At 44.6% G+C, this 26962-nt stretch overlaps 1 protein-coding gene across 1 annotated transcript in view; it reads left to right on the top strand.

The window, feature by feature from the left end:
- Positions 1-26962, top strand: part of CDH17 (cadherin 17) — a 107056-nt gene that overhangs the window by 79198 nt on the left and 896 nt on the right. Inside the window, exons 11-16 of the mRNA XM_040354671.1 lie at positions 6365-6556; positions 9299-9543; positions 9809-9939; positions 14397-14636; positions 19183-19299; positions 25830-25946. Of these exons, the coding sequence (XP_040210605.1) occupies positions 6365-6556; positions 9299-9543; positions 9809-9939; positions 14397-14636; positions 19183-19299; positions 25830-25946 (1042 nt within the window). The remainder of the gene's footprint in view (positions 1-6364; positions 6557-9298; positions 9544-9808; positions 9940-14396; positions 14637-19182; positions 19300-25829; positions 25947-26962) is intronic.

The raw sequence follows: 26962 nt of genomic DNA, 5'->3' as shown, positions 1-26962 counted from the left end.
CTAGAGACGACGTAAGAGAATGCGACGGCCGCGCGTATGTTCGTGGATCGTCGGAAATAGCTAATTTGCATACCCGACGCGGAAAACGACGTGAACGACACCCAGCGGATGCCGAAGTATTGCATCTTAGATCCGAAGCATACAAGGACGTACACCTGTCGGATCTAACCCAGATGCCGTCGTATCTTGGTTTGAGGATTCAAACTAAAGATACGACGCGGGGGGGCGTGGCCGACTTCCGGGATGTGAAGACGCTTCTGCTCAGAGCTCCGGCCGTGGAAATATCCTGAATCATCCTGACGTGCTCCAGACTTGGACAATATCCTGCCAAATTGCCTAAAACAGCGAGGGAGAGACCCGGGATCCCGAGGATGGTGAAACACGGGTCCAGCATGGACCCTAACCCGGCGGGGAAGCCCACGAAGTTCTCTCACGTGGCGTCTCAAAATGGCGCCCGCACGGATCGCAGGGCCCTATCTGTACCCCCGGCCCGGGGGGGAGCTGAGGAAGATAGTGAGTGGCCGAGCCTACCTGACCCTCTGGCTTCACCTGCGGCGTCTCCTCACCCAGGTGGGGAGGAGGGGGGCTCCGGCGCGCAGCCCGGACAACCGACGCTGATGGAGATAATGGACACTATAAAAAGCTGCCATGCCGCCCTGTCCTCCCAGGTGGATGCTATCAGAGTGGACTTCGCTATACTAAAAGATGATGTGCAGAAGATCAGGCAGAGGGTTACACATGCTGAGCAGCGCATAGGATCGGTGGAGGATCTGGTTAACCCCCTCGTGGTGCAGGTGAGAGATATGGCGGCGGACCACAAGTCCCAGGAGGCCAAGTTGGGGGACATTGAAGACAGACTGAGAAGGAATAACCTCAGGTTCCTTGGCTTCCCGGAGGGGTCCGAGGGAAAAAATACAGAGGAATTCCTGCTAGCCTGGCTTAAGCAGACCTTTGGAGAAGCGGACTTTTCTCACTTATTTGCCATTGAAAGGGCACATAGGATCCCTCTGAGGGCGCCCCCGCCGGGCAGGTTTCCTAGGCCCATGCTGGCTCGATTTCTATATTTTAGAGATAAGGAACTTATCCTGCGCAAGGCCCGCAACATGCCTGAGCTAATGTTTAATGGCAACCGTATTACTATTTTCCCGGATTTTTCAGCAGCAACGCAGAAACAGCGAGCGGCATTTCAAAGCGTGAAGCAACGCCTGAGAGAACGCAACCTGCCGTACAGTATGCTTTACCCGGCCAAGCTTAGAGTGGCGCACAAGGGGCAAACGCAGTTCTTCCTGTCCCCTAGGGAAGCAAATCGCTGGTTGGAATCCTTGGGACACGGTTAAGGTAGATATGTACCTCGCTGATTAGTTGAAACTATATTTGGAGAACCTGGGGGGGACCCCCCAGGGACTAATGACTGTAATAATTTGCAAAGATACGCTCGCAACATCCCCATTACTGCTAGTTTTTGACTGACCGTCTCTGGTCCCCTGGGTCCTTCAGGTTTCAAGTACTGTTGAAAGACTCCTGTACATCCAAAGCTAACCACGGCCCGGATTAACGCTCTGTGAGAAACCACGTACTTGTCCCTAGACTTTCCGAACCGGCTGGTGAGGGAAGCTGACCCCCATTTAGGGACGACCTTTTGTGACATGTTGTTTGGGGGGAAAGCCTGTGGGATGTTCGGGGCTACAGGCAGGGTGGGGGGTATGGATCCAGGAATCCTAGGTTGTGGACCTGGAACAGTTTGGTTGTTTTTTTTTTCTTTCTCTTTTTTAACCGACCACTTTTTGTTTTTCTTGTTTTTGATTTTTTTTTCCCCCATGCCTCCATTGCATAAGGATCCGGGCTCTACAAGGTTCTTGGCGGGATCTAAAATTATTATGTGGACTGTATATACATGCCTCAGTTATATCTCTTATCATACTCTATTGAGCTTGATGTTGGCACTGCAGGGAACTGTGTGCTTGTATGTGGGGGGGGGAGGGGGAGTCCTTCATTCCAAGATATACAGCTCTCTGCACCAATTTACCCGTAAGACCCATGACGCAGTCCCTTAAGTTGTTGTCTTGGAATGTGCGGGGACTCAACTCAAAAATCAAACGGTCCCTAGTATTTAAATATATCATGAGACATAAACCGCAGGTCATATTTTTGCAGGAATCCCATCTGGTAGGTTCCAAGACACTGGCTCTACATAGAGCCTTTATTGGTAAGGCATTTCATTCAACATACTCCTCTTACGCCAGGGGGGTCTCGGTCCTCGTAGCTAAGTCCCTCCTGTGTGTAACTAAAACGGTTAAACTGGACCCTTTTGGGAGATATGTGATCCTAGTAGTGACTATCAATAACCAACCCTACACGTTCGTAGCAGTGTATATTCCACCCCCGTTTAAGGGGGAGGTCTGGGAGGCTGTGATGAAGGAAGTGATGCAGGTGGCGGAAGGTCCTATTATCCTAGCGGGGGACTTAAACGCAGTTATGTCCCCGGATAGGGATAGATTTGGAATGGCGGCAATGAGGAGTTCCCCTCTAGAAGCCTGTGTGGCACAGTACGACCTGGAGGAGGCCTGGAGATGGAAGCACCCTGATGCTCAAACCTACTCTTGCTTCTCTGCCACGTTTAATACCCTATCCAGAATAGATATGTGCTTTGTGTCTAAGGCACTTCTCCCGAGAGTGGTAGATGTACAGTATTTGCCAAGGGCTATTTCGGACCATTCCCCACTAATGCTCACCCTGGATATGGAGAGGCCCCGAGGGTACACAATATGGAGGTTGAGCCCCCTGTGGCTCAAGGAAGAGTGCTTTGAACGGTCCACTGCCACGTCCATTAATAACTTCTGGGTGGAAAATAGAGGGGAGGCCCCAGTAGGGGTTACATGGGATGCGTTCAAGGCCACACTTAGAGGAGTAATTAAGGGGGAGGTTAAACGGTTCCAATCCGACAGGGAGTGGAGAGTTAGAGAATCAGAACAGTTGGCTACAGAGGCCGAAGTGGCATACATAGATAATCCTACCCCGGACACGCATATGAAGTGGAGAGAGAGTATACGGCAGTTAGACTTGGTGCTTGTGGAAAAGACGCAGAAAAAATTGCTTTACCAAGCGCAACGTGTCTTCGAATTTGGAGATAAAAACAGCAGGTTGCTGGCCTACCTGGCCCATTCGCAACAGGCACCAACATCTATCCCTCGTATATATAATGCCCGGATGCAGATCTGCACGTCACAAGAGGATATAGCTAAAGCATTTGTAGATTTCTATTCAGATTTATACGCCTCAAAGGTGGACTATGGTGGGGAGGTGGTACAGGCATTCTTGGCCCCGATACCCCTCCTGGAACTCTCTGGGGAGGCGGCGTCGGAACTTGATCTCCCCATTACGGTGGAGGAGGTAGTATCAGCCATACATTCCCTGAACTCGAATAAGACTCCGGGAATGGATGGATTTCCGGCTGAGTGGTATAGTACATATGCTGACAGCCTGGCACCGCAATTGCTCAAAATGTATATGGACGCCTAAATCCTTGCTAAATTACTGGCTAAACGTCTAAATCCAAAGATTGCATCCATTATTCACCAAGACCAGACAGGTTTCATACCTGAGAGGTCGACCGCAATTAACCTGCGCCGTCTTTTCACTATCCTACAGGCGGAGGGATCCACACCGGATAAAAGGGTGGTGGTATCATTGGATACGCATAAAGCGTTTGATTCCATTGAATGGTCTTACCTTATAGCAGTCCTTGGGCGGTTGGGGTTCGGCCCCAGGTTCACGAAGTGGGTCCAAATTCTATATGCTGACCCACGGGCTAGGCTTAGAGTTAACAACGTCATCACGGACTCGTTCTCGATCGCCAGGGGCACGCGGCAGGGGTGCCCATTGTCACCCCTGTTGTTCGCCCTGGCGATAGAACCGTTAGCTGCACAGATAAGAGCAGATGTAAATGTAAGGGGATGTATGGTTAATGAGCTGGAGGAAAAGACTTCCCTTTACGCGGACGATATGCTTCTTTATCTGGCGGAAGCAGAGGGATCACTGACCAGCGCTCTAAAATTAATCTCAGACTTCGGGAACTTTTCAGGTTTCAAGGTGAACTGGAACAAATCTATTGTGTTCCCCTTCAACTCTGATGACACCCTGAGGTTACCCCCAGATGTCCCACTAAAAGTGGTGTCCAAATTCCGCTATCTGGGAGTGGAGGTCCAGCTGCCATGCAGTGCTTATATGAATAATAATCTGACCCCTATGAAGTTACGCCTGAAGGAAAGCCTAAGAACATGGGCTAAACTACCGTTGGGCCTCCTAGGGAAAATTAATATAGTTAAAATGATTTATTTGCCTAGGTTTCTGTACCTGTTTTGGCATGCCCCAATTTATATCCCTAAAAGATGGTTTACAGAAATAAATACAATGCTAACCTCCTTTCTCTGGGGCCTTAAACCCGCAAGGGTATCCCTGGACACACTTTATCTGCCAATAAGGGAGGGAGGACTGGCCATGCCGAATCTACATTGTTACTATCTTGCAGCTCAGCTAACGCACGTGCACTGGTGGGGGTTCCCGAACCTATATATTGCATCGGTGGCCACTCAGGCGGCTATGGTCCACTCGTTTGAGGGGCTGATTAATGTTCTATATAGAAATGGCCCATACCCAGCGAAGGGAGGGGATATACTGAAAATGTCATATAAAATATTCCATGCCTGCAACGCTAGGGTAGGGGGTACTAGTCTGGAGGCCTCCCCCAACGCCCCCCTGTGGCATAATCCCCGACTTAAAGAAATAGCCAAGGTACCGGACGGGTCGTGTTGGGCAAAGTACGGGGTCAAATATGCCCATCAACTGTTCAGGAACGGGGTATTTAGGAGTTTTTTTAGACCTGAAGACGGAGTACGGGCTCCCTAACACTTTCTTTTTTCGATACTTGCAGCTGCGGCATGCCGTAACGGCACAATACGGGGGGGGGGTGGTGGCGCTCTTCCCTTCCAAAATGGAGAAATTGCTTACAGATGGGGATCATTCCCAGTTGATCTCTAGATACTATTTTATGCTGTTGACGTCCTCCTCTCCTAGAATGGAGAGAGTTAGGGCGCAGTGGCAAGCGGACATACCCTCGATCACTGACGAGTCGTGGTCTGAAGCCCTTGACTCGTTGGTGCCCTCGATGATCTCGGCCAGAGACAAAATTACACAATTTAACTATTTACACAGAGTGTATTACACTCCCAAACGGCTACACAAAATGGGTAGAGGGGATTCACCTGAGTGCCCCCGCTGCCAGGCCGATTTTTTTCATATGGTCTGGACGTGCCCCCGAGTGGAGGGGTTCTGGAAGGACGTGTTGACATTTCTGGAGGCTAACCTGGAACTACCTAATATATACTCCCCGGCTAGGTGCCTGTTAGGTGACCTGGAGGAGGAGGAATTATCTGTATCAAAGAAAATACTGTTAAGAATACTGTTTTGTTACGCTAAAGGCTCTGGCCATGAACTGGCGAAAACCATCCCCCCCGTCTCTGCAGGGTTGGCTGAAAATAGTGAATAATGCACTGCCGATGTACAAGCTGACATACGCGGCTAGAGGCTGCCCAAAAAAGTTTGAGAAGGTGTGGGCGGGATGGATTGAGAAGGTCTCGGGAGATGTAGAAGTTTAAAGAGTATGATGTGATTTGTAGGCCAAAACTCATACAGTGGGAACTGGCTGACCGATTGGAGGCCGGATTAGATAGAACTCGGTCCTAGGGGATACAGGGGGGGATAACCCTTCTCCCCTCCCCCTTATTGCAAATACTAGAATAATAATAAAAGGAGGTGTTTTTTTTTTTTTTCTTCTTTTTTTCTTTTTTTTTGGCTCTGTCGGTATCAGTTTTGGTTTATCCCCTGTTAAGGTTGACAGGGACAGGTTGTGAAAAAAGGAAAAGAGTACGAGGAATATGCTTGTCGAATACTGTGTACATGATGTACTATAATGACGCTGAAACTCCTTATGTTCCATGAGATGTGAAAATATGTACTGTATTAAGCTGCTGTGTTATGCTGTGAACATGTACAATAAAATTTACACTTTAAAAAAAAAAAGATACAACGCGGGAAATTTGAAAGTACGCCGGCGTATCAGTAGATACGCCGGCGTACTCTGTCTGTGGATCTGCCCCAATGTCTTTAGTTATACATTAAGCAGTCTTTTGTTATATAAATATCAATAATGTTCTTGCAAAGAGTTGTTCTAGTTATTGGCTTGAAATCTGTCCCAAAATAGGTTTGCCATGAGATAATGACATAAGCAGAAGTAAAAAGAAAAAAAAAGTTATATGCTCTGAATTTTGAATGTGATCTCATCGGATATACTCTTTTGTGCTTATAGTATGGAAGCATAACCATGAGAGAGGACGTTCCTTTGTCAACTTTGGTGATGGAAATACAGGCCTGGGATGCTGACCAACCACAAACTGGAAGCTCTGCCATTATTTACCAGATCATTCAGGGAGACCCAAATCATATGTTTAAGATTGAGACAAATCCTGAAACAAATCGAGGAAACATCACAGTAGCTAAGGTAAAACTATTATGGATATGCTAAGGTGGGTCAATAAAAATGAAAAGACAATCTTGTAGACATTAAGTACAGCAATCTGAACAACTCACATTTCCACTTCCACACAACCTGATTTTAGATGTGATGGTAAAAGCATGAAACCACCATAATCATGTGGATCTGGAATTGCACATCCAGAACTACACCATGGACATAAAGTAGGGCATGTGATCATAAAAGAAGGATTTTATGTCTCCACCCACAATTTTTTTTGTAGAATTTTTAATATATTTGTAACGTTTTGGTGATATGTGAAAACAATCCTGCACTATAAAGCCCTGTACACACGATTGGATATCTGATGGAATCTAATCGGATGGATTTTTTCGTCGGATATCCAATGAAGCTGACTTTCGTCAGTCTTGCCTACACACCATCAGTCAAAAATCCGACCGTGACAAAACGCGGTGACGTAAAACACTACGACATGCTGAGAAAAATGAAGTTCAATGCTTCCAAGCATGCGTCGACTTGATTCTGAGCATGTGTGTGTTTTTCTCCGATGGAGTTCCACGCAGACGATCAGATTTTTCTGACGTTTTTTTATCCATAGGAAAAATGTAAAACATGTTCTATTTTTTTTCACCGATGGAAAAAAGACCAACGGTCTGTTTTCATCGGACAAACCGATCATGTGTACACGGCTTAAGAGAAAAATTGATCCATAGTGACAATTATTTAACTAGATTCAAAGGCATTTATCACCATTGATCAGGATCTCAGCCAAAATGGAGGACCATAGCTCAAAGAGTCGCTTTGTTTAAATAAAAGCCCCCTAAACCCAATCAGCAAAATGTTGATGATCGTTAAGTTAGGTGCAAGTCTTTATTACAGTATAGGTTTGCTCAAGGCAAACATCTACATACACTGAGGACACACGTGTTAGGCCTCGTACACACGATAGGTTAAACAGAGGACAAGGGTCTGATGGACCGTTTTCATCGGTCAAAACCGATCATGTGTGGGCCCCATAGGTTATTTAACCATCGGTTAAAAAAAAGCCAACTTGCTTTAAATTTAACCAATGGATTCCTAACCGATAGGTCAAAACCGATCGTTAGTAGGCACAACCATCGGTTAAAAATCCACGCATGCTCAGAATCAAGTCGACGCATGCTTGGAAGCATTGAACTTCGTTTTTTTCAGCACGTCGTTGTGTTTTACGTCACCGCGTTCTGACACGATCGTTTTTTTAACGAATGGTGTGTAGGCGCGATGGACCATCAGTCAGCTTCATCGGTTAACCGATGAAAACGGTCCATCAAACCGTTCTCATCGGATGGACTGATTGTGTGTACGCGGCTTTAGGGAGCTCTTTTATTCGCCAAAATATTTTCATTTCTTCCTATCCAGTCATAATAATTACACAGCCTTGCCCCACAGCACAGCTATGTGTACGACTCCACTTTCTCTGTTACAGTTATGAATTGCAGGGACAAAATTTAAGGGACTGGAGGTCACAGGCCTCGGGACTTTAAAGGTGTCATATGTGAAACAATGGAATCACTAAGGCCCCATACACACGAGAGGATTTATCCGCGAATACGGTCCAGCGGACTGTTTCCGCGGATAAATCCTCTCGAGGATTTCAGCGGATTTCTCTGCGATGGAGTGTACTCACCATCTCATTGAAATCCGCGCCGAAATCCTCTGGCGATGACGTGTCACGCCGTCGCCGCGATTATGACGCGGCGACGTGCGCGACGCTGTCATATAAGGAATTCCACGCATGCGTCGAATCATTACGACGCATGCGGGGGATCCCTTCGGACGGATGGATCCGGTGAGTCTATACAGACCAGCGGATCCATCCGTTGGGATGGATTCCAGCAGATAGATTTGTTTAGCATGTCAGCGAATATTTGATCTGCTGGAATCCATCCCAGGGGATAAATATCCGCGGAAACAGATCCGCTGGCGTGTACACACCATAGGATCTATCCGCTGAAACCCATTCGCTGGGATTTTTCAGCGGATGGATTCTATCGTGTGTATGGGGCCTAATAGATTGATATAGAGATGAAAAAACTTTATTACAAAAATAATTTAAAAACATGAGACAATTTGATAGTCAATTCATACATCAATTGCTCCCTGGGTATACAATTTGAACAGACAATACCAGTTTGTCTACATGTTTCACTCAACAGAGCTTCTTCAGGAGATTTAGTTGTGGCGTCTGTTATGCTATGGGTAACAGAGATATGAAATGAGTACTCATGTTAAACATAAAAACATTATGTCATTGCAAATTGGCATATATAACAATGATTTATGCAACAAGTATCAAGAAAAATGGACAACTATCAAAATATAGGGCATAGATACATGGTTTTTAAAGAAATACAAGGGTATATTAGGCTGTGAACCTTACCAATGCTGCTCAGTATTTAGCAACTCGCTGATATTTGAGATAACAAAATATGCACAGATATAGTGAGTACACGGAGACGTCCTGCCCCCCTGGTAATGATCCTCTTGAAGTTATGAATGGCAGTTGGTGTGCTCTCTCCACCACACAACCCCCCCACCCCTCAACCCCCTAGCTGCTGTTTGGACATCAGAGGAGAAGCAGTGTAGTGAGTAGGTCAGCCCCCCAGATGAAAAATACGTTTTTTTGGCAATGTTGGCAGCAGGTAAGATAAATGAATATAAGCGCCTTAGTTCTTACAAATATTTTTATTTTTCTTTCTTTTTCAACAGCCACTGGATTATGAATCATTTCAAGTGCATGACCTGGTGATAGAAGCCAAGAACCCTGAGCCTCTGGTCACAGGAGTACATTATAATGAAAGCTCCGTCACACGTTTACACGTAGTCATCCTCAATGTGGATGAGAAGCCAGTTTTTTCAAATGCAATATACCAAGCACAACAAAAGGAGAATATTCCCATAGGAACAAAGTTAATTACTGTGTCAGCCTCAGATCCTGAAGGAGATGAAATTAAGTAAGTTTCTTGCAGGTCAAATTGACTTGTATTTATGTAATCGTCATTATGTCAATCCATTTAAAAAAGATGAGTTCAGCTATTAACATAGGTCTTGCTCCTCAGCAGCCAGGGACGCATAGAACATTAACTTTTTAGAATTCCTCTTTTTCTCTGAATACAGGAAATACTGTGGCTCTGATCTTTCTAGCTTGTTCATTCTATTCCATGTGCACTCAATTGGGACAGTAGACCTTGATTATCAAAATTGCTTCTCCTTTTTCAGGTTTTCGCTGGTAGAAAACCCCAGGAATTGGCTCAGAATAGATGAAAAAACTGGAGATATCTATACCAATTATGAACTGGATCGTGAACAAGAAAGCCACTACCAGGTGAAAGTGATCGCTACAGAAAGAAGTAAGATGAATATATAAAGGGGTACTGTCAGAATTAAAATAGAAAGCTGCCACTACCGATTGTTATTTTTAAGGTGCAAGCTCTGAGTATCTTTAGTCCTTAGTTAGTCACTGACCCCAAGGGTAGACATGCTATCTGTACGGACTGTGCACATACACAAGGGCCCTCTGAGACATAAGAGCCCGGTTATACTAGACGTAGACCTGGCTCTCTTATGCCTTGTACACACGATGGAAAAAGTCAGACAGAATTTTTTCATCGGATATTCCGACCGTGTGTGTGCCCCATCTGACTTTTTTCCGTCGGAATTTAGAAAGAGAACATGTTCTCTTTTTTTCTGATGGAAAAAAAATTATATTGGAAATTCCGTTCGTCTGTAGGGAACCCCGATGGAGAAGAAAACATGCATGCTCAGAATCAAGTCGACGCATGCTCAGAAGCACTGAACTTCATTTTTCTCGGCTTGTCGTAGTGTTGAACGTCACCGCGTTCTTGACGGTCGGAATTGGGTGTGAAAGTGTGTATGTAAGACAGCTTGAACGGAATTCCATCGGAAAAATCCGTCGGAGTTTATCCCGACGGAAAATCCGATCGTGTGTACAAGGCATTAGGATACTTTAATGCCACGTACACATGACCAGTCCATCCGAAGAGAACGGACCGTTTTCATCAGTTAACCGCTGAAGCTGACTGATGGTCCGTCGCGCCTACACACCATCGGTTAAATAACCGATCGTGTCAAAACGCGGTGATGTAAAACACAACGACGTGCTGAAAAAAATGAAGTTCAATCCTTCCAAGCATGCGTCGACTTGATTCTGAGCATGGGAAAAGGGGGGAACCCAGATAAATATCCTCCGTTGCAGACAGCTCAGGTGCAGGCAATGCACTTAGCAAAGCAGGAACAAAAATTGCTTCTGGACAGCCGCACTCTGAACAAGTTGTAGCCTTTATTAAAAAAAAAGGACAGCACTACAAGTCACAGCAACATAAAAAAAAACTTGACTGCTGAAGCGTTTCGCACTGAAACTAGTGCTTAGTCATGTGACTAAGCACTAGTTTCAGTGCGAAACGTGTCGGAAATCGGGTTTTATTTTATGTTGCTGTGACTTGTAGTGCTGTTCTTTTTTTTAATAAAGGCTACAACTTGTTCAGAGTGCGGCTGTCCAGAAACAATTTTTGTTCCTGCTTTGATTCTGAGCATGCGTGGATTTTTAACCGATGGTCGTGCCCACACACGATCGGTTTTGACCGATGAAAACAGTCCATCAGACCATTCTCATCGGTTTAACGCGGCATTAGGATAGAAAATATGAGGTATTATTCAAGAAGGCCTAGCCATGCAAGTGATGTCTGACTTTGATAACCTTCTTCACTTCATGCTTGATAGAAGTCATGGCCAATGCTTTTTCCCTTTGCTTCTTGATGGCATTTGGGATGAAAACAAAGGTGATGTTCACTGCTTGACCACAGCTATATACAGTATAATGGGCCATGAGATGGTTCAGGGCATCACAAAGGTATATTTTATATATTTCTCTTAAAGATGAGTTTCCATGGGTTTGTGGCAAATCCCAAACTCTTGTTTGATAACTTTATAGATTTGCGACCAGAATTATAGAGAAATCTGTTGCACAGTGCATAGCCTGTGGCCACAGTCAGCTAAGTTACAAGAGGTGATAATTTAAAAGAATGGGAAACCTAACCACTTTTTACGAAAGGGTAAGCTCGCGGCTGTTAGGGAAAGCTGGCAATTCTGTGTGGGGAAGGATACTGTTTTAATTTATTGTTTTTATTAATATTTTTTGCCATTGTTACATGTCCCTCCGGCAGTGCACAGCTTCCTGAGCTTTTCTTTTTGACAATAACTTGCTTATTAAAGTGGAAGTAAACCCTCCTATCGCTTTCAGCCAAGGAAGCTGCCATCTTCGCCTCTGTTTAATTTTCAACTGCCATGGTGCTGCACATGTGATCAGTTATGACACCAGCCATTGGATGGTTTGACAATTTGGTTGAGAGCACATCCAATGTGCAGTTAGCATTTCCGGCTGTTAGATCGATGGGTTTACTTCCGCTTTAAGCTCTTTAAATTGCCAGCATTGACAAGGGTCCTCTGGTTTTTGAGAAGGACAACCACAATTAGAATACACATGGTATCAGTGATCAGTCAGTGCCAGGGGTGGACTGACAACCCATTGGGCCCCCAGGCAATAGAAGATTATGGGGCCCCTGGGCTTACAGATGGCCACCATGCCAGGAGGCAGTGAAGAGGCAGGGCAGCTAAAATCTCAGGATTTTCACATCAAAAGCATGTCGGTTTAAGACATAGCAGGGACAGATGTAAAAAAAACACTGATTTTTACATACTGTCCCTGGTTTTATTGAGCCTGGCAACCCTTATGGGGCCCCCTAGTGGCATGGGGCCCTCGGGCAGTGCCCGAAAGTCCCAATGGTCAGTCCGCCCCTGGTCAGTGCCCAGCTACCCAGTGATCAATCAGTGACCCATCTCATTGATAATATTTTCAAACACACACTGGATGCAGAAACACTGCATCTGTTATGTATAACTAATCAGTGTACTTTATGCCAAGTGAAATACAACCAAGATTGAGCCCTTGTTTCAGGACAGCCTATTTCTTCCCTGCAATAGACATGTGCACACTGAAATATTTTGTCTCTGAATTTCGTTTTCATCCGAAAAATAAATGTATTTAGTTACTCCCGAAATTCGTTTTGTTTCGTTAAATGCATTAGTCTGAAAATCCGAATTAATTAAGGTTGAATCTGTCATTGAAGTCCAATGTTCTAAGAAGATTCGACGAAGCAGCTAAACTGTACGACGCTGCAATCGTACATTTCCGGTTCAATGCTCCGACCCTATAGTAGAATTCTAAGGTTTTATGACTAGTAATAATTATATTTATTAATTAATATTACTAGTCAACCAACATCAGAATTCGTCTATAGACTATGGGCGGAGCATTTGACCATAAATGTCCGTTTGTGGCGATCGTATGTTTTTTAGCTGCTTTGTCGAATCTTCATGTCTATGTAATGTCGAATATTTTCTCTTGTCGAAAAATCTTGGACTAATAGAGTTAGGTTAGGCACATTCGACCGCAGGTTCGATAGACACAGATCGCTATTGTCACCGTCATGTCAAATCTTCTATCTATATCGAACTGTTGTTACAACGAAACGAAAATAAAGCATTTTTTATGTTGATCTTTCGGATTTTGGATTCTGCACTTTTGTTATCGTTTGTTAAAATGAATGCGAAAATCCCTGAAATTCGGACGAAAATGCATTCGGACGAAAACGAATGCACATGTCTACCCTGCAATAGATCGCCCAGAATGTGCCCAGCAGAAAGGTGTTAATCACAGAATTCCTAACAAAGTCGCAGATGGACTGGTCCTTCTCAGTGCGCTAGGATGCCTTCCCATGTACACACTATAGAAGGATATGCTTTATTCATATTTCATGTCTGAGGTTTACAATCACTACAATCGATGAGCTTAGTTCTGCTTTAAGAACTACCTGAATCTGCTGCACGTGTTGGTAATGTTACCAAAACAGGCGGCAGGGCTTTTGAATCTAGCAAAGGCCACTTTAAAGAAAAATGTTGGCACTGGCGGGATTTTCTTTGATTCACCCGACAGGGTTTTAGCAGACTGCTATCAAGTCAATTCCTATACTCTGATTAGGCCAGGTGATTGGCTGTTCAGGCTCTACATCCATATTTCCAAGGGCTCAGACAGATGAGTGACGGAGGAGTATAGTAAAGGAGTGTATCTGAGACAGTGGTATTGTTATTGAGAGAACCTGTCACTTTTCCTGATGTAATTATGTTTAAAAAATTTAAAGCGGTAGTAAACCTCAGTTGATAAAAAAAAAATCCCCTGCAAGGCAATGTCATAATGTGCTAGTATGCGATGCATACTAGCACTTAATGAGAGACTTACCTTACAATGAAGCCCTCCAGCACCGCACTATCACCGTTGAGAGGGCTGACATCTTCCCCTGGGCTCCCTTCCGGGTTCGTGTCCTCCTACTACATGAGTGGCCGGGGGCGTGATGATGTCACTCCTGCATATGCGCGGGGGAACCACCATTTACGGCACGTACTCTGAAGGTCCAGCACTGTTTACCGGACCTTCAGAGCGCATGCGCTGGTAATGTCACCGGATGCATGCACTCTGAATATCTCCTAAACTGTGTTTAGGAGATATTCACAGTACCTACAGGTAAGCCTTACTATAGGCTTGCCTGTAGGTACAAGTAGTAGAACAGACTTTACTACCACTTTAACAAGTGTTAACATACAGCATATAGCTGAAATACTGTATAAAGTATTTGTATTTTTAAAACAAAGGTAATCCCAAAGTGATATTTCTACATGGATGTACCAAGCACCAAGTAAGTGTTGTAAATTGACCCCTTATGTTGTTTTACAGATAACCCCGAAATGAGCTCCTGGGTGTACTTCACCCTCTTCATTGACGATGTCAATGACAATCCTCCCCGCCTGGCCAAGGACTATTGGGGTGATTTCACTGTCTGCTATCCATTTTCCACACTTGCGACATTTGATTTTCAGGGAAAAGACGATGACCATCCACCTGGTGGCTTGACGCTTAAATTTCGAATTGATGATCAAAATTTTGCAAAGGACTGGCAAATTTATTCCATTAACCGTAAGTGTCACTGATGTCTGTCCACATAGAGTAGAATCACAGCTAGTATACCTGTTATTACGTTGTATTATATTTAAATTATAACGAAATGGCAAAAAAAAAATTTTTATGGATGGCGTTGAGAGGAATTAGAACCCATGTCTGTTTTTTACAGTGGAACCTCGGATTACGAGCATAATTCGTTCCAAGAGAATGCTTGTAATCCAAAGTACTCGCATATCAAAGCGAGTTTCCCCATTAACCACTTGCTTACTGGGCACATATACCCCCCTCCTGCCCAGGTGAAATTTCAGCTTCCGGCACTACGTCGCTTTAACTGACAATTGTGCGGTCATGCGACGTGGCTCCCAAACAAAATTGACGTCCTTTTTCCCCCACAAGTAGAGCTTTCTTTTGGTGGTATTTGATCCCCTCTGTGGTTTTTATTTTTTGCGCTATAAACAAAAAAGAACGACAATTTTGAAAAAAAATACAATATTTTTTACTTGTTGCTATAATAAATATCCCAATTTTTTTTTTTTTTAAAAACATTTATTTTTTTCAGTCAAGGCCGATACGTATTCTTCTACATATTTTTGGTAAAAAAAAAAATTCGCAATAAGCGACTGGTTTGCGCAAAAGTTATAGCGCCTACAAAATAGGGGACAACATTTTTTTATTTTTTTTACTAGTAATGGCAGCGATCTGCGATTTTTATTGGGACTGCGACATTATGGTGGACACATCGGACACTTTTGACACATTTTTGGCACCATTCACATTTATACTGCGATCAGTGCTGTAAATATGCACCAATTACTGTATAAATGTGACTGGCATTGAAGGGGTTAACACTAGGGGGTGAGGAAGGGGTTAAATGTGTACCCTGCATAGTGTTCTAACTGTGGGGGAAGGGGACTGACTGGGGGAGGTGACAGATCTGTGTCCCTATGTACAAGAGACACAGATCGGTCTCCTCTCTCCCTGACAGGACGCTGTCTCTGTGAGAGCCGGCAATGAGAAATGATCTCATATGTTTACATATGAGATCATCTCTCATTGGCCGCACAGATCGCCTACCAAACGGCCACTCCGATTGGCCGTTCACGGCGATCTGTGATTGGCTGTGTCCAAGGGACACGGCCAGCACAGAGTTTCCCCGCTGCGCGCTCGGGAGCGCGCGCGGGGAACGAGGAAAGGGGCAGACGTCAATTGACGTCCTGTTGGATTTTCAGGTCCGCGCTGTAGCCGTCATTCGGCTATAGCGCGGGCCTCAGGTGGTTAAAGTCAATGGAAGTGAAAATAATTAGTTCCGCATTGACTTCAATGGCATGTAATACCGCATGTGGCCAGAGGTGGGGGGCGCCGGAGAGCCTCGTAAACATACGGAAAGGCCCAAGGACAGCTCGGAAAGGCTCGCAAACTGAGTATTTCCTGTCTTTCCGAGCATTTCCGAACGGCGCTGATCGGCTGCGATCGGTGCTGTTCGGCTCGGCTCGGCTCTTGAGCCCCCCTACCTCAGGCCAAACGCGGTACTGCACACTGCTTTGTCCTGAATCCTGCTCGTTTTGCGAGACAACACTCGCAAACCGAGTTAGGATTTTTTCAAATAGAGTGCTCGTATTGTGAAACGCTCGTTAACCGTGTTACTCGCAATCTGAGGTTCCACTGTATTGTTATCTATGCCCCCTTGGGGAGATTCGTCTTCTATTTTTGTCCTGTTTACCATTATCACTGTAAGTGAATGCCAAGTGATCCCTTGGATTATTTCTGTACCTTCTCTGTTCCCTTAGGGGGGTCTCGAAATGCATCAGTTTATGAGACTACTATACCAAAGTTGTAGCTATGATGACTTATCGTTTTAACATTTGTCTATGTAATTTTTAACTGATGTGTTATAATATGTGACATTAAAAATCCTATTTTTATGATTTAATAGTCTGGATGCCTGTAAATACCCAATCCACATTTACCAGCCACTGTATTAGGTACACCTTGCTAGTACTGGGTTGGACCCTCTTTTGCCTTCCGAACTGCCTGCAGCCCATCTTCACGGTTCGATGTGTTGTGCGTTCAAATATGGTTTTCTGCATACCTTGGTTGTAATGAGTGGTTATTTGCATGAATGTGGCACGGATGAGCACTGATGTGGAATGGATGTGGCACGGATGAGTACTGATGGGGCATAGATGTGGCATGGATGAGCACTGATGTGGCACAGATGTGGCACGGATCAGTACTGGTGTGGCAACAATTGTGGTATGGATGAGAACTGATGTGATAAGGATGATCACTTATGTGGCATGGATAAGGCACGGATGATCACTGATGTGGCACGGATGAGCCATGGAAGGGGATGGATAAGCACGAATGAGCAATAGATGGGGATGGATATGGATGAGCCATGGATGAGCATGAATGACCAATGGATTGGGATGGATTAGCCATGACTAGGGATGCATGAGCATGAATGAGGATGGTCTGGTATGGATTTTGGGGGACCTCACGCCATTTTTTTTATTTCGGCATGGGGTTGTCCCCTCCAATTTCATACCAGACCAAAGGGTCTGGTATAATTGGTTTGGTATGGTCCTTGGGGAGGACCACACGCTGCTTTTTTTGTGAATGTTTTTAGCTGACAATCGTTTTTTTAACAGTCAGCTGTCAGCGGGGAAGCCCGCTGGCAGCTGATGACTCATTGGTTGCTAAGGACGCGTCGGACGGCTTTCCGACCTGCTCCTTAGCAACCAGCTATATACAGTGAATGTAAAAATAACCACACAAATCGTAAAACGCAAATCACTGTAAAATCGCAGTAAAAATGCAGTTACAAAAATGCAGAAAGCACAGCAAAAAAGCACTGCAGAAACACTCACATAGAGAGGCCCAACATGAAGGGAGCACCATCAGGTGTTTTGGGGGAACATAAATTACACATATCATTTCTTGACTACCTCTTAGACTTTTAAAGGTCCTGGAGCACAGGACAATGAAACGCCCCAAACATTACCCTATTTAGGAAAGCAAACACCCCAACGTAGTTTTTTTTCCCACAAGTTTTGGGAAAATGTGTAAAGAAAAATTAAAACACTTTTTTTTTTACACAAAGTTGTCAATTTATACACATAGCATGTGCATAGCAAAAATTACACCCCAAAATATATTCTGCTACTCGTACCAATACCACATGTGTGAGAGTTTTCCACAGCCTGACTGTGCTCCCTGCATGTTGGGCCTCTGTATGTACAGAGGCCCAACATGCAGGGAGCACAGTCAGGTTTTCTAGGGACATACATTTCAATTGTAATTTGACTACCTATTACACTTTTGTGAGGCACTGTAGTGGCATGGATAAGTACTGTTGGGACATGGATGAGCACTGATGTGGCATGGATATGGCATGGATGAGCACTGATGTGGCATGAAAGTGGCATGGATGAGCACAATGTGGCACAGATGAGCACTGATGTGGCATGGATGTGGCACGGAAGATCACTGATGTGACACTAATTATCACTGATGTGGCACGGATGATCACTGATGTGGCACGGATGATCACTGATGTGGCACGGATGATCACTGATGTGGCACAGATGAGCCATGGATGAGCATGAATGAGCCATGGATGATGATGGATGAGCAGGAATGAGCCATGGATGGGGATGGATGAGCCATGGATGGGGATGGATGAGCCATGAATGGGGATGCATGAGCATGAATTAGGATGGATGGATGAGCCATGGATTGGTATGAATGAGCATGAATGTGGATGGATGAGCCATTGATGGGCACAGATCAGCGCTGTGGGAACTTCAGATATAGCTCACAGCGCTGCTGCACTGCCTTTCTCCTCTCCTCGCACACTTACCGATCGGTGTGAGGAGAGGGGAGGAGCTGAACTGAACATGCTCCAGTTTGTTGACAACTGATCGCTCCGTCATTAGACAGCCGCCGAGGGAGCCCAGAAGATGAGGTTCGGGGCCACTCTATGCAAAACGAGCTGCACAGCAGAGGTAAGTATGACATTTGTCGTTTTTTAACCTTTACAATTACTTTAAGGCCCCTTCCACATGGAGCGGATCCGCTTGCAGCGGTCCGTCAGCACATCGGGAGATATCTCCGCTGAGGCGGCGGATGACATGTCCCTCTCTGCTCACTGAGCAGGGAGGGGCTTGTTGAGCGCCGCTGTCTCCTATGGAGAGATCGGACGAAAACAGACAGCATATCCATTTCGATCAGATCTCACCGATCTGATCCGCCATGGACGGATGGATTCGAATCGCCATCCGTCTGATTTTAGCGGATCGGATGTCAGCGGACATGTCACCGCTGACATCTCACACTCCATAGAGAAGAATGAAGGGCCCGTTCAGGTCCGCCAAAAAAACTGACAGGCGGACCAGACCGGTCCGACTGTATGAAAGAGGCCTAAGGGAATACGAGAGTAGGGACAGTATCTGGGCAGAAATTCAGCATATGTGCAAGTGTGTTGTGTGTGCATGTGTGATTTATAAGGTCATTCTTAAACAGCTTCAACACCATTTAATTTCCTTGTGTAAATCCACAGGCACTGCTGCACGCCTGACCATGAAGCATGTAAATTTCCCAAAAGAAAGTGTCTCTGTACCGGTAAAACTCACAGATAATGGGAAACCTCCGATAGAAGCAACCGTCCACGTCCCAGGTATGATGCACAAACAAAAAATTGTATTTATCTTATTTCAGGGAATATGTCATATTTTTGAATATACAGTATTTGTTCCTCATTTGCTATGTTCAGCACAAAAAAAAAATAAAAAATGTAAAACAATTTTTGCAGAAGAAAGCCTAGTCTGGCCACAAAACACAATTTATGTGTTACTTTGTTATCTTACCTAATATCAACGTTATCGCAGAAAAAACAAGCCCATAGTTTAAATATAAAAATTGCTGTGGTCTATAAGGAATATACAGGTATGGGACCATTAAAATTATGATTTTGTTATAAAGCATGAAAAAAACATTTGCAAATTAAAAAAACAACAACATTTTTTTGTCCATTTTCTTTTTATGCGACACTGGAAAAAACTAAACAAAAAAGAAATTAAAACTTAAAGGGTCACTAAAGGAATTTTTTTTTTAGCTAAATAGCTTCCTTTACCTTGCTGCAGTCCTGGTTTCATGTCCTCATTGTTCATTTTTGCTTTGATGTTGCTGTAATTCCTCTCTGTTCTGGACACTTCCTGGTTGTCTGTTTCCTGTCACCACAGTACTGGGAGATTTCTCACTGTGGTGACTAATCAAGGAGGTGTGATTACTGTGTGTCTAAAACCCCTCAGCACCAATCCAGTTTCGTTTTACAAACCATCACTGCCCTCTATTGGCTCTCTGGCTCTGTACATCAGAGAACCAGGAAACTGTAGGTACATTATATGATTGGTTTCTATCTATTTTTAATCATTTTTAAAAGGAATCAGTTAACTATTATGTCTCTATACCCTGTAAACAGTAATTTCAGCAAAAAAATGTTTTCCTTTAGTGACCCTTTAATAGTAAAAAATAGAGAAAAGATGCAGGGGTCATCCTCATAGGACAGCCAGAGTAGAATGAAAACTCCTCCTACCTTTAACCAGACACTGATAGAAGTCACAAGACTGCTATATACTGTACTGCTGATGAGAAAGGTATTTTATTTAGCAGTTTATATTTACAAAAATAATTGCATTTCCATGTTCTGTGTATTGTGGGCCAGATATAGTAAATTCAGGGTCTTGGGTTTAGTAACACGGTAATATAGCTTATACAATTGTGACACAAGTCATTTTGTAAATGAATGTTATTAAAAAAAATACCTTTCCTTTTTAATCTGCAGCGTTGTCATTTTCTGTAAAATACAATATGGCTGCCTGGGGGCATTGTGTACACAGATGTACAGAATGCCGCCATATATGTCATTTCTTGCTTGTGTGATTGGCTTGCTAATTTTCCGGGAAGTCTGCACTAATATACAAGTCCGATTTTGAGTATCCTCTGCAACAAGAATATTTTTTGTTGAGATACTCCCAAAGGGAAATGCAGACCATGCCAATTTCCTCAGCAGAGCCCTGCAGGTGCAGCAACTGATCGATAATTATAAAACCACTCCCACACAAATCCACTCTGTGCATGGACACAGACAGACAAACAAACAGCTATTTCTTCTGAATAACAAAAGGTAGGAATCTACAACAAAATTTGTTAAAATCCCTGCAGTATAGATCACCCAGAGGGGAATGTTTTTTTCTCAATAAAAGTTTCAGCAAAAGTGGAGTTGCTCTTTAAAGGCTGATTGGGTTTAACTAAGGGTTAATAAGGGGTAAATATGAATACATTTTACTTGATGTAGCACCCTGATATTAAATGTAGTTACTAGGTGATAGTTGCCCTGGCCAATTTTTAGGAGATCAATTGATTTCCCTCTAATTCCCTCTCTTTTCTGTCATTAGGCGGCCTGGTAGCTGGTGACATTGGAGGAGACAAGGGCATAGCAAGGACAGATTATGGATGAATTGGGTATCTCAGCCAATGGGCAGGGATTTTCTTGGGTCCCTTGGCCTGCTGGGAGACCCTATATATTTGGGTGGAGTTAAGCGATCGAGGTTCTTTGCCACCTGGACAACTGTCTGGGTGGACGTGTGTCGTATTGCCCCAGGCTGCTAGGCCAGAAACCTAAGGCCTATCCCGGGGACATCTGACTGCTAGGCTGTCTGAGGGCCTATCCATAAGCAGAAAAGCAGAGTAGGGTTGGGACTGTGTACTTGTAGTCCAACCAGAAGTAACGGTTCTGCCGGCCGGTGAACCAATTGTGGCCAGAGGTAGAGGGGACAATGTCGCCACTAAGGGACATACACCTTGGAGACTACTGTGAGTAAGCTGAGGCCAGTACCAGGGCAGACTACTCGCCAACCGGGGACGGTGGAGAAGTGGGAAAACTTCAGCAAGTGCCAAGTCAGGGATCCAGCAGGACAGCAGAGGTGACGCTTGCGAAGCATCAGTGAGTGCCAAGCCAGGGACCGAGCGTGTCAGCAGGGGTAACATTTGAAGAGTATCTGTGAGTACCAAGCCATGGACCCAACAGGGGAGAAAGGATGACGCTTGAGGAAGATACTGAGTGCTACCAGTGGAAGAGCTCAGGGGATCCAGTGGCTATTGGATCTGAAGTTTAGTGAGAGAGCCTGGGAGCTCGTTGAGTGAAGAACCACAGTGAGTGACTGTTGGATAAGCAGAGAACTATTCGAGTTGCAAATAGTTGGATACAAATACAGTTAGCAACTTTTATAAGACTGTTGCCATTGGAGACAGCGTCCTACATATACAGAAGTGGTGTCCGGCTGGAGGCCGTCACCTGTATAGCTGTCTGCCTAGAAAAGTCTCAGGCCGGGTACACACGGACAAACATGTATGGTGAAAGCGGTCCGTCGGACCGTTTTCACCATACATGTCTGCCAGAGGGCTTCTGTACGATGGTTGTACACACCATCGTACAGAAGTCCGCGCGTAAACAATACGCGGGGCGTGTCCGCGGTGTCGCCGCGTCGATGACGCGGTGTCGCCGCGACAATGACGCGGCGACGTGGGCGGCCCGCCTTTAAAATGCTTCCACGCATGCGTCGAAGTCATTCGACGCATGCGAGGGACGGCGGGCGCCTGGACATGTACGGTAGGTCTGTACTGACGACCGTACATGTCCGAGCGGGCTGAATTCCAGCGGGCTGTTTTAAAACAAGTCCAGGAATATTTGTCTGCTGGGAAAAGGCCCGGCGGGCAAATGTTTGCTGGAATTCGGCCCGCTCGCGCCCACACACGACCAAACATGTCTGCTGAAACTGGCCTGCGGGCCAGTTTCAGCAGACATGTTTGGTCGTGAGTATGGGGCCTCAGAGTCTGCTATTTAACATTTCATCTGCCTGGGGGTGTCCTGGCCCTGACCTCTCTCCCACAGTTTTCTTTAAGAGACAATAAATATCTTTTTGCATATTACAAGTGTCTGGCGCCCACCCTTTTATCTTGCATTACACCCACTATGCCTTGCAACCCACTCTACACAGAAGAATGTCCGCTGTCCCTAACTCTGGTCACCATTGGGCTTCAGGTTCCTCAGGACTTTGCTACATTAAAAAAAGTGCCTTTTTACTTGTAAAGATTCATTCTTGTAATTTCATATGTAGATCAAAGACCACACATTTGATCTACATATAAATGAAATAACAAATACAATGAAATAATGTTTTGTTACACTAGGGTTGATTTACTAAGACTGGAGAGTGTAAAATCTGGTGCAGATCTGCATAGAAACAATGTGCAGCTGCAACAGATTTTGCACTCTCCAGTATTAGTAAATTAAACCCAATGCACACATACATTTTTGCAGACTTTTAGGTAGATTCAGTAAGAGTTAGGCCGGCCTATCAGTAGATAAGCCGACCTAACTCAGAATCTACGCCTTATGTTTAAGCGTATGCTCAAACAGAGATACGCTTAAACATATCTAAGATACGACGGCTTGCGCCGTCCTATCTTAGATTGCAATATTTCGGATGGCCGCTAGGTGGCGCTTCCATTGCGGTCGGCGTAGAATATGTAAATGAGTAGATACGCCGATTCACGAACATACGCCCGGCCGACACAGTACTTTTGCGCCGTTTACATAAGAGATAGGCCGCGTAAAGACAGAGCTAGGCCCTATTGGAATAGTAATGTCAAGTATGGCCGCCGTTCCCGCGTCGAAATTTGAATTTTTTACGTCGTTTGTGTAAGTCATCCGTGAATCGGGATTTACGTCGTTTACGTCCACGTCAAAATCAATAGGCCCGTGCGGCGTACTTAGCCGCAATGCACACTGGGAAATGTAGGCGCCCGGCGCATGCGCAGTTCGACAGGAACGTAAGGTCAAGCACTATTAACATAAAACACGCCCCCCTCAAACACATTCGAATTAGGCGCCCTTACGCCCGCCGCTTTAGGCTACGACGCCGTAACTTAGCAGGCAAGTACATTGTGAATCATGTACTTGCCTCGCTAACTTACGGCGGCGTAGCTTAAATTCCTGAATCTAGGTATTTGTGTAAGTGTCAATTTACACAGGAGTTGTCATTCCTGCTGTGTAATACAAAGAAATCATAGCCAGGAATAGTGGCAGTTTTTCCCTTGCCCTTAAAGACTCTATATTGATGAGTTTGGAATTCTAATGCCGCGTACACGCAACCGTTTTTCATGATGTGAAAAATGCCATTTTTTTAATTGGTCAATAACCACTTAAGCCCCGGACCATATTGCTGGTCAAAGACCAGAGCACTTTTTGCGATTCGGCACTGCGTCGCTTTAACTGTTAATTGCGCGGTCGTGCGTCGTGGTTCCCAAACAAAATTGGTGTCCTTTTTTCCCCACAAATAGAGCTTTCTTTTGGTGGTATTTGATCACCTCTGCGGTTTTTAGTTTTTGCGCTATAAACAAAAATAGAAAAAAAAATATTTTTTACTTTTTACCATAATCAATATCCCCCAAAAATATATAAAAAAACTATTTTTTCCCTCAGTTTAGGCCGATACGTATTCTTCTACATATTTTTCGTATTTTTTTTTTCGAAATAAGCGTTTGATTGGTTTGCGCAAAAGTTATAGCGTCTACAAAATAGGGGGTAGTTTTATGGCATTTTTATTAATATTTTTTTTTTACTAGTAATGGCGGCGATCAGCGATTTTTTTCGGTACTGCGACATTATGGCGGACACTTCGGACACTTTTGACACATTTTTGGGACCATTGTTATTTTTATAGCGATCAGTGCTATAAAAATGCATTGATTACGATAAAAATGCCACTGGCAGGGAAGGGGTTAATATTAGGGGGCGGGGAAGGGGTTAAGTATGTTCCCTGGGTGTGTTCTAAATGTGTGGGGGGGGGGGTGGACTCACTAGGGGAAATGACTGATCGCTGTTCATACATTGAACTGCCCGAGGGCCCCATGCCACTAGGGGGCCCCATCAGGGTTGCCAGCCTCAGTAAAACTAGGGATAGTATGTAAAAATCTGTGTTTTTAAAAAAATTCCCAAGATTATAGCTGCCCCACCTATCCAGTATCTTTTCAGTGTGTGTGTATACTGTGTATGTATACTGTATGTGTGTGTAAACTGTGTGGCCCCATAATCTTCTATTGCCCGGGGGCCCCATAATCTACTATTGCCCGGGGGCCCCATGAGTTGTCAGTCCGACCCTTGGCTATGTACATGTATTGCAATGAACTGTAATGCATTGTACTGCTCAGGGGTCAAGTCCTGGGGAAAAAAGTGTGGGAACTCCCACCCAAGATCCACTCCCCCAGCAAAAAAAAGAAATGATATGCTCATATGCATAATTACTAAACCGCATGTTTTTTTTAAGCAAGTTCTTTCTAAATCCCACGATAACTCGCGGCAGACCTCCACAATGTCTCCTGGAACAATGATAAAAGCTCCCAGGAGACATTGCGGCATCGAGGAAGTGACGGAATACCCGCACACTACCCGATGAATCCATGTACAGGAAACGGCCAGTAACATAAAGGATTACTAAGGTTCGCCTGCCCCTGACAGTGACTCGAGCTGGGCATCGCTGCTTAGTGAGGGATTGGCTCGGCTGCTCCAGTCCTGCAAAGGGAACGGCGTTCCTGCTGTGAAAAAAGTGCAGGAACTCCGTTCCCACGCAGGACTTGAGCCCTGGTACTGCTTTACCATTTTGTAATGCTGGTGCACTGCGTTACAAAAAAATGCAGCAGGTATGGTTTAAGATCAGTTGTGGTGAGTTTGGCAATGTATTCAAACTAATGCCCTGCCTTAATGCAATAGCGCAAGATATTGTGCATTAACGCAAATGCAGTACATAAGTTGCCCTGGTGTGAATGGGTCCTTGAGGAGACCCTGTGACCTACCTAAAATTGCTTATCCCTGATGACACCAATCATTTTCTTTACCTATCATAAGGGGGAAATTCTTCCAAATGACCACAAGCGTAAGGCGCATTCTTCCCACTGCCTAAAGTATCACGAGTCGTAGCTCTATTAATTTTTAGCATGAGTTCCCTGAAACCAGAAAGTTATTTCAAGGGTTCCTCTATATTGAAAAGGTCGAGGAAGTCTGCTATAGAGTGTCACTTGAGTCTGCAGGGGCTGGGTCTTTTTAAGAAAAATATGAGATTTTAACCAAAAATTTCTTTTTTTCAGTTCGGATATGCACTTGCGCCACAAAAAATCAGTGTGAAAAGACACCTGTAGAAAATACGCAGGCAACATCGGTTGGAATGGCCCTTGGTATCTTATTTGGAGTCTTGGGTTTTATAGGTAAGTTCAGATTTTAATCCTTCGCATTAAATGCACGATTGCAGTCATTGGTGTGTGTATTTTAACCATCTACTTACTGGTGATTGACGAGTTCCGATGTAATCCCTTGGGAAGTTGTTAATCAATGCCTATCACTTGCTGATATCTGGTAAGCAGATTGGATTCTCACGTGGTGCCGTGTGCTTTCCTATACACACTGAAAACTGGTGAAAGGACTATCATCTTTTCCTCTTTTAATACTTCAAAGACTGTTGCTTTTTATGAGTGTCGCATGTGGCTTTTTTATATTTTTATATTTGCTTATCAACAAATAGTGCTGGCTGCTTTCCTCTTCCAATATTAGTACCTTTTTCAGTAGCGCAGATACCTACCTATTTTTATAGCAGTAAAAGCAAGCCTGTACCTGCCAGCCCTGAAGGAAAGCACACTTGTAGGTAAGTGTGCCATAATGTGCCAATATGCCATTCATACGGCAGAAACCCCCTCCCTTACTCAGCAGACTTATTAACAAACATATTCATCAGTCATTGGCTCTCTAAGTGCTAAAGGCAGAGGATCAGAATCATAGGCGTGCGCACAGGGTGTGCCAGGTGTGCCCAGGCACACCCTAATCACCCTGTGCAGCACAGATCCCCCCTACTGCCCTGGCTGGCTCCCTCCTTTCCCCCCGCTGTGCTGCCAGCTTCCCTCCTCTCTTATTGGCTGTTGCTGCTGGGATGTTTTAGGAGTGGGGAAGGGGCCACTAAATATGTGATTTGTTGGCCCCTTCCCTTTCTGAATGAACATCGTGAGTGATCGGTAGTGTGCTTGGGCTTTGGGGTGCACACCATAATGCAATAGGCTGCGCACGCCTATGATCACAATAGCAAACTTGGTAATGTTCTGATTTTTAGGAAGTCAGCCATGGTTACGCATTTCTCACATCACCTTTCCTTCATCCATCCATTTACTTTATATGCTTATTTTGAACTAGCCTCTTTGTTGCATTGGTATGTATTTTCCAGTTGTTTATTGAC

This window comes from Rana temporaria, chromosome 5 (genome assembly GCF_905171775.1).
Source record: "Rana temporaria chromosome 5, aRanTem1.1, whole genome shotgun sequence".
NCBI lineage: Eukaryota > Metazoa > Chordata > Amphibia > Anura > Ranidae > Rana > Rana temporaria.
This window is presented reverse-complemented; position numbering and strand designations above follow the sequence as displayed.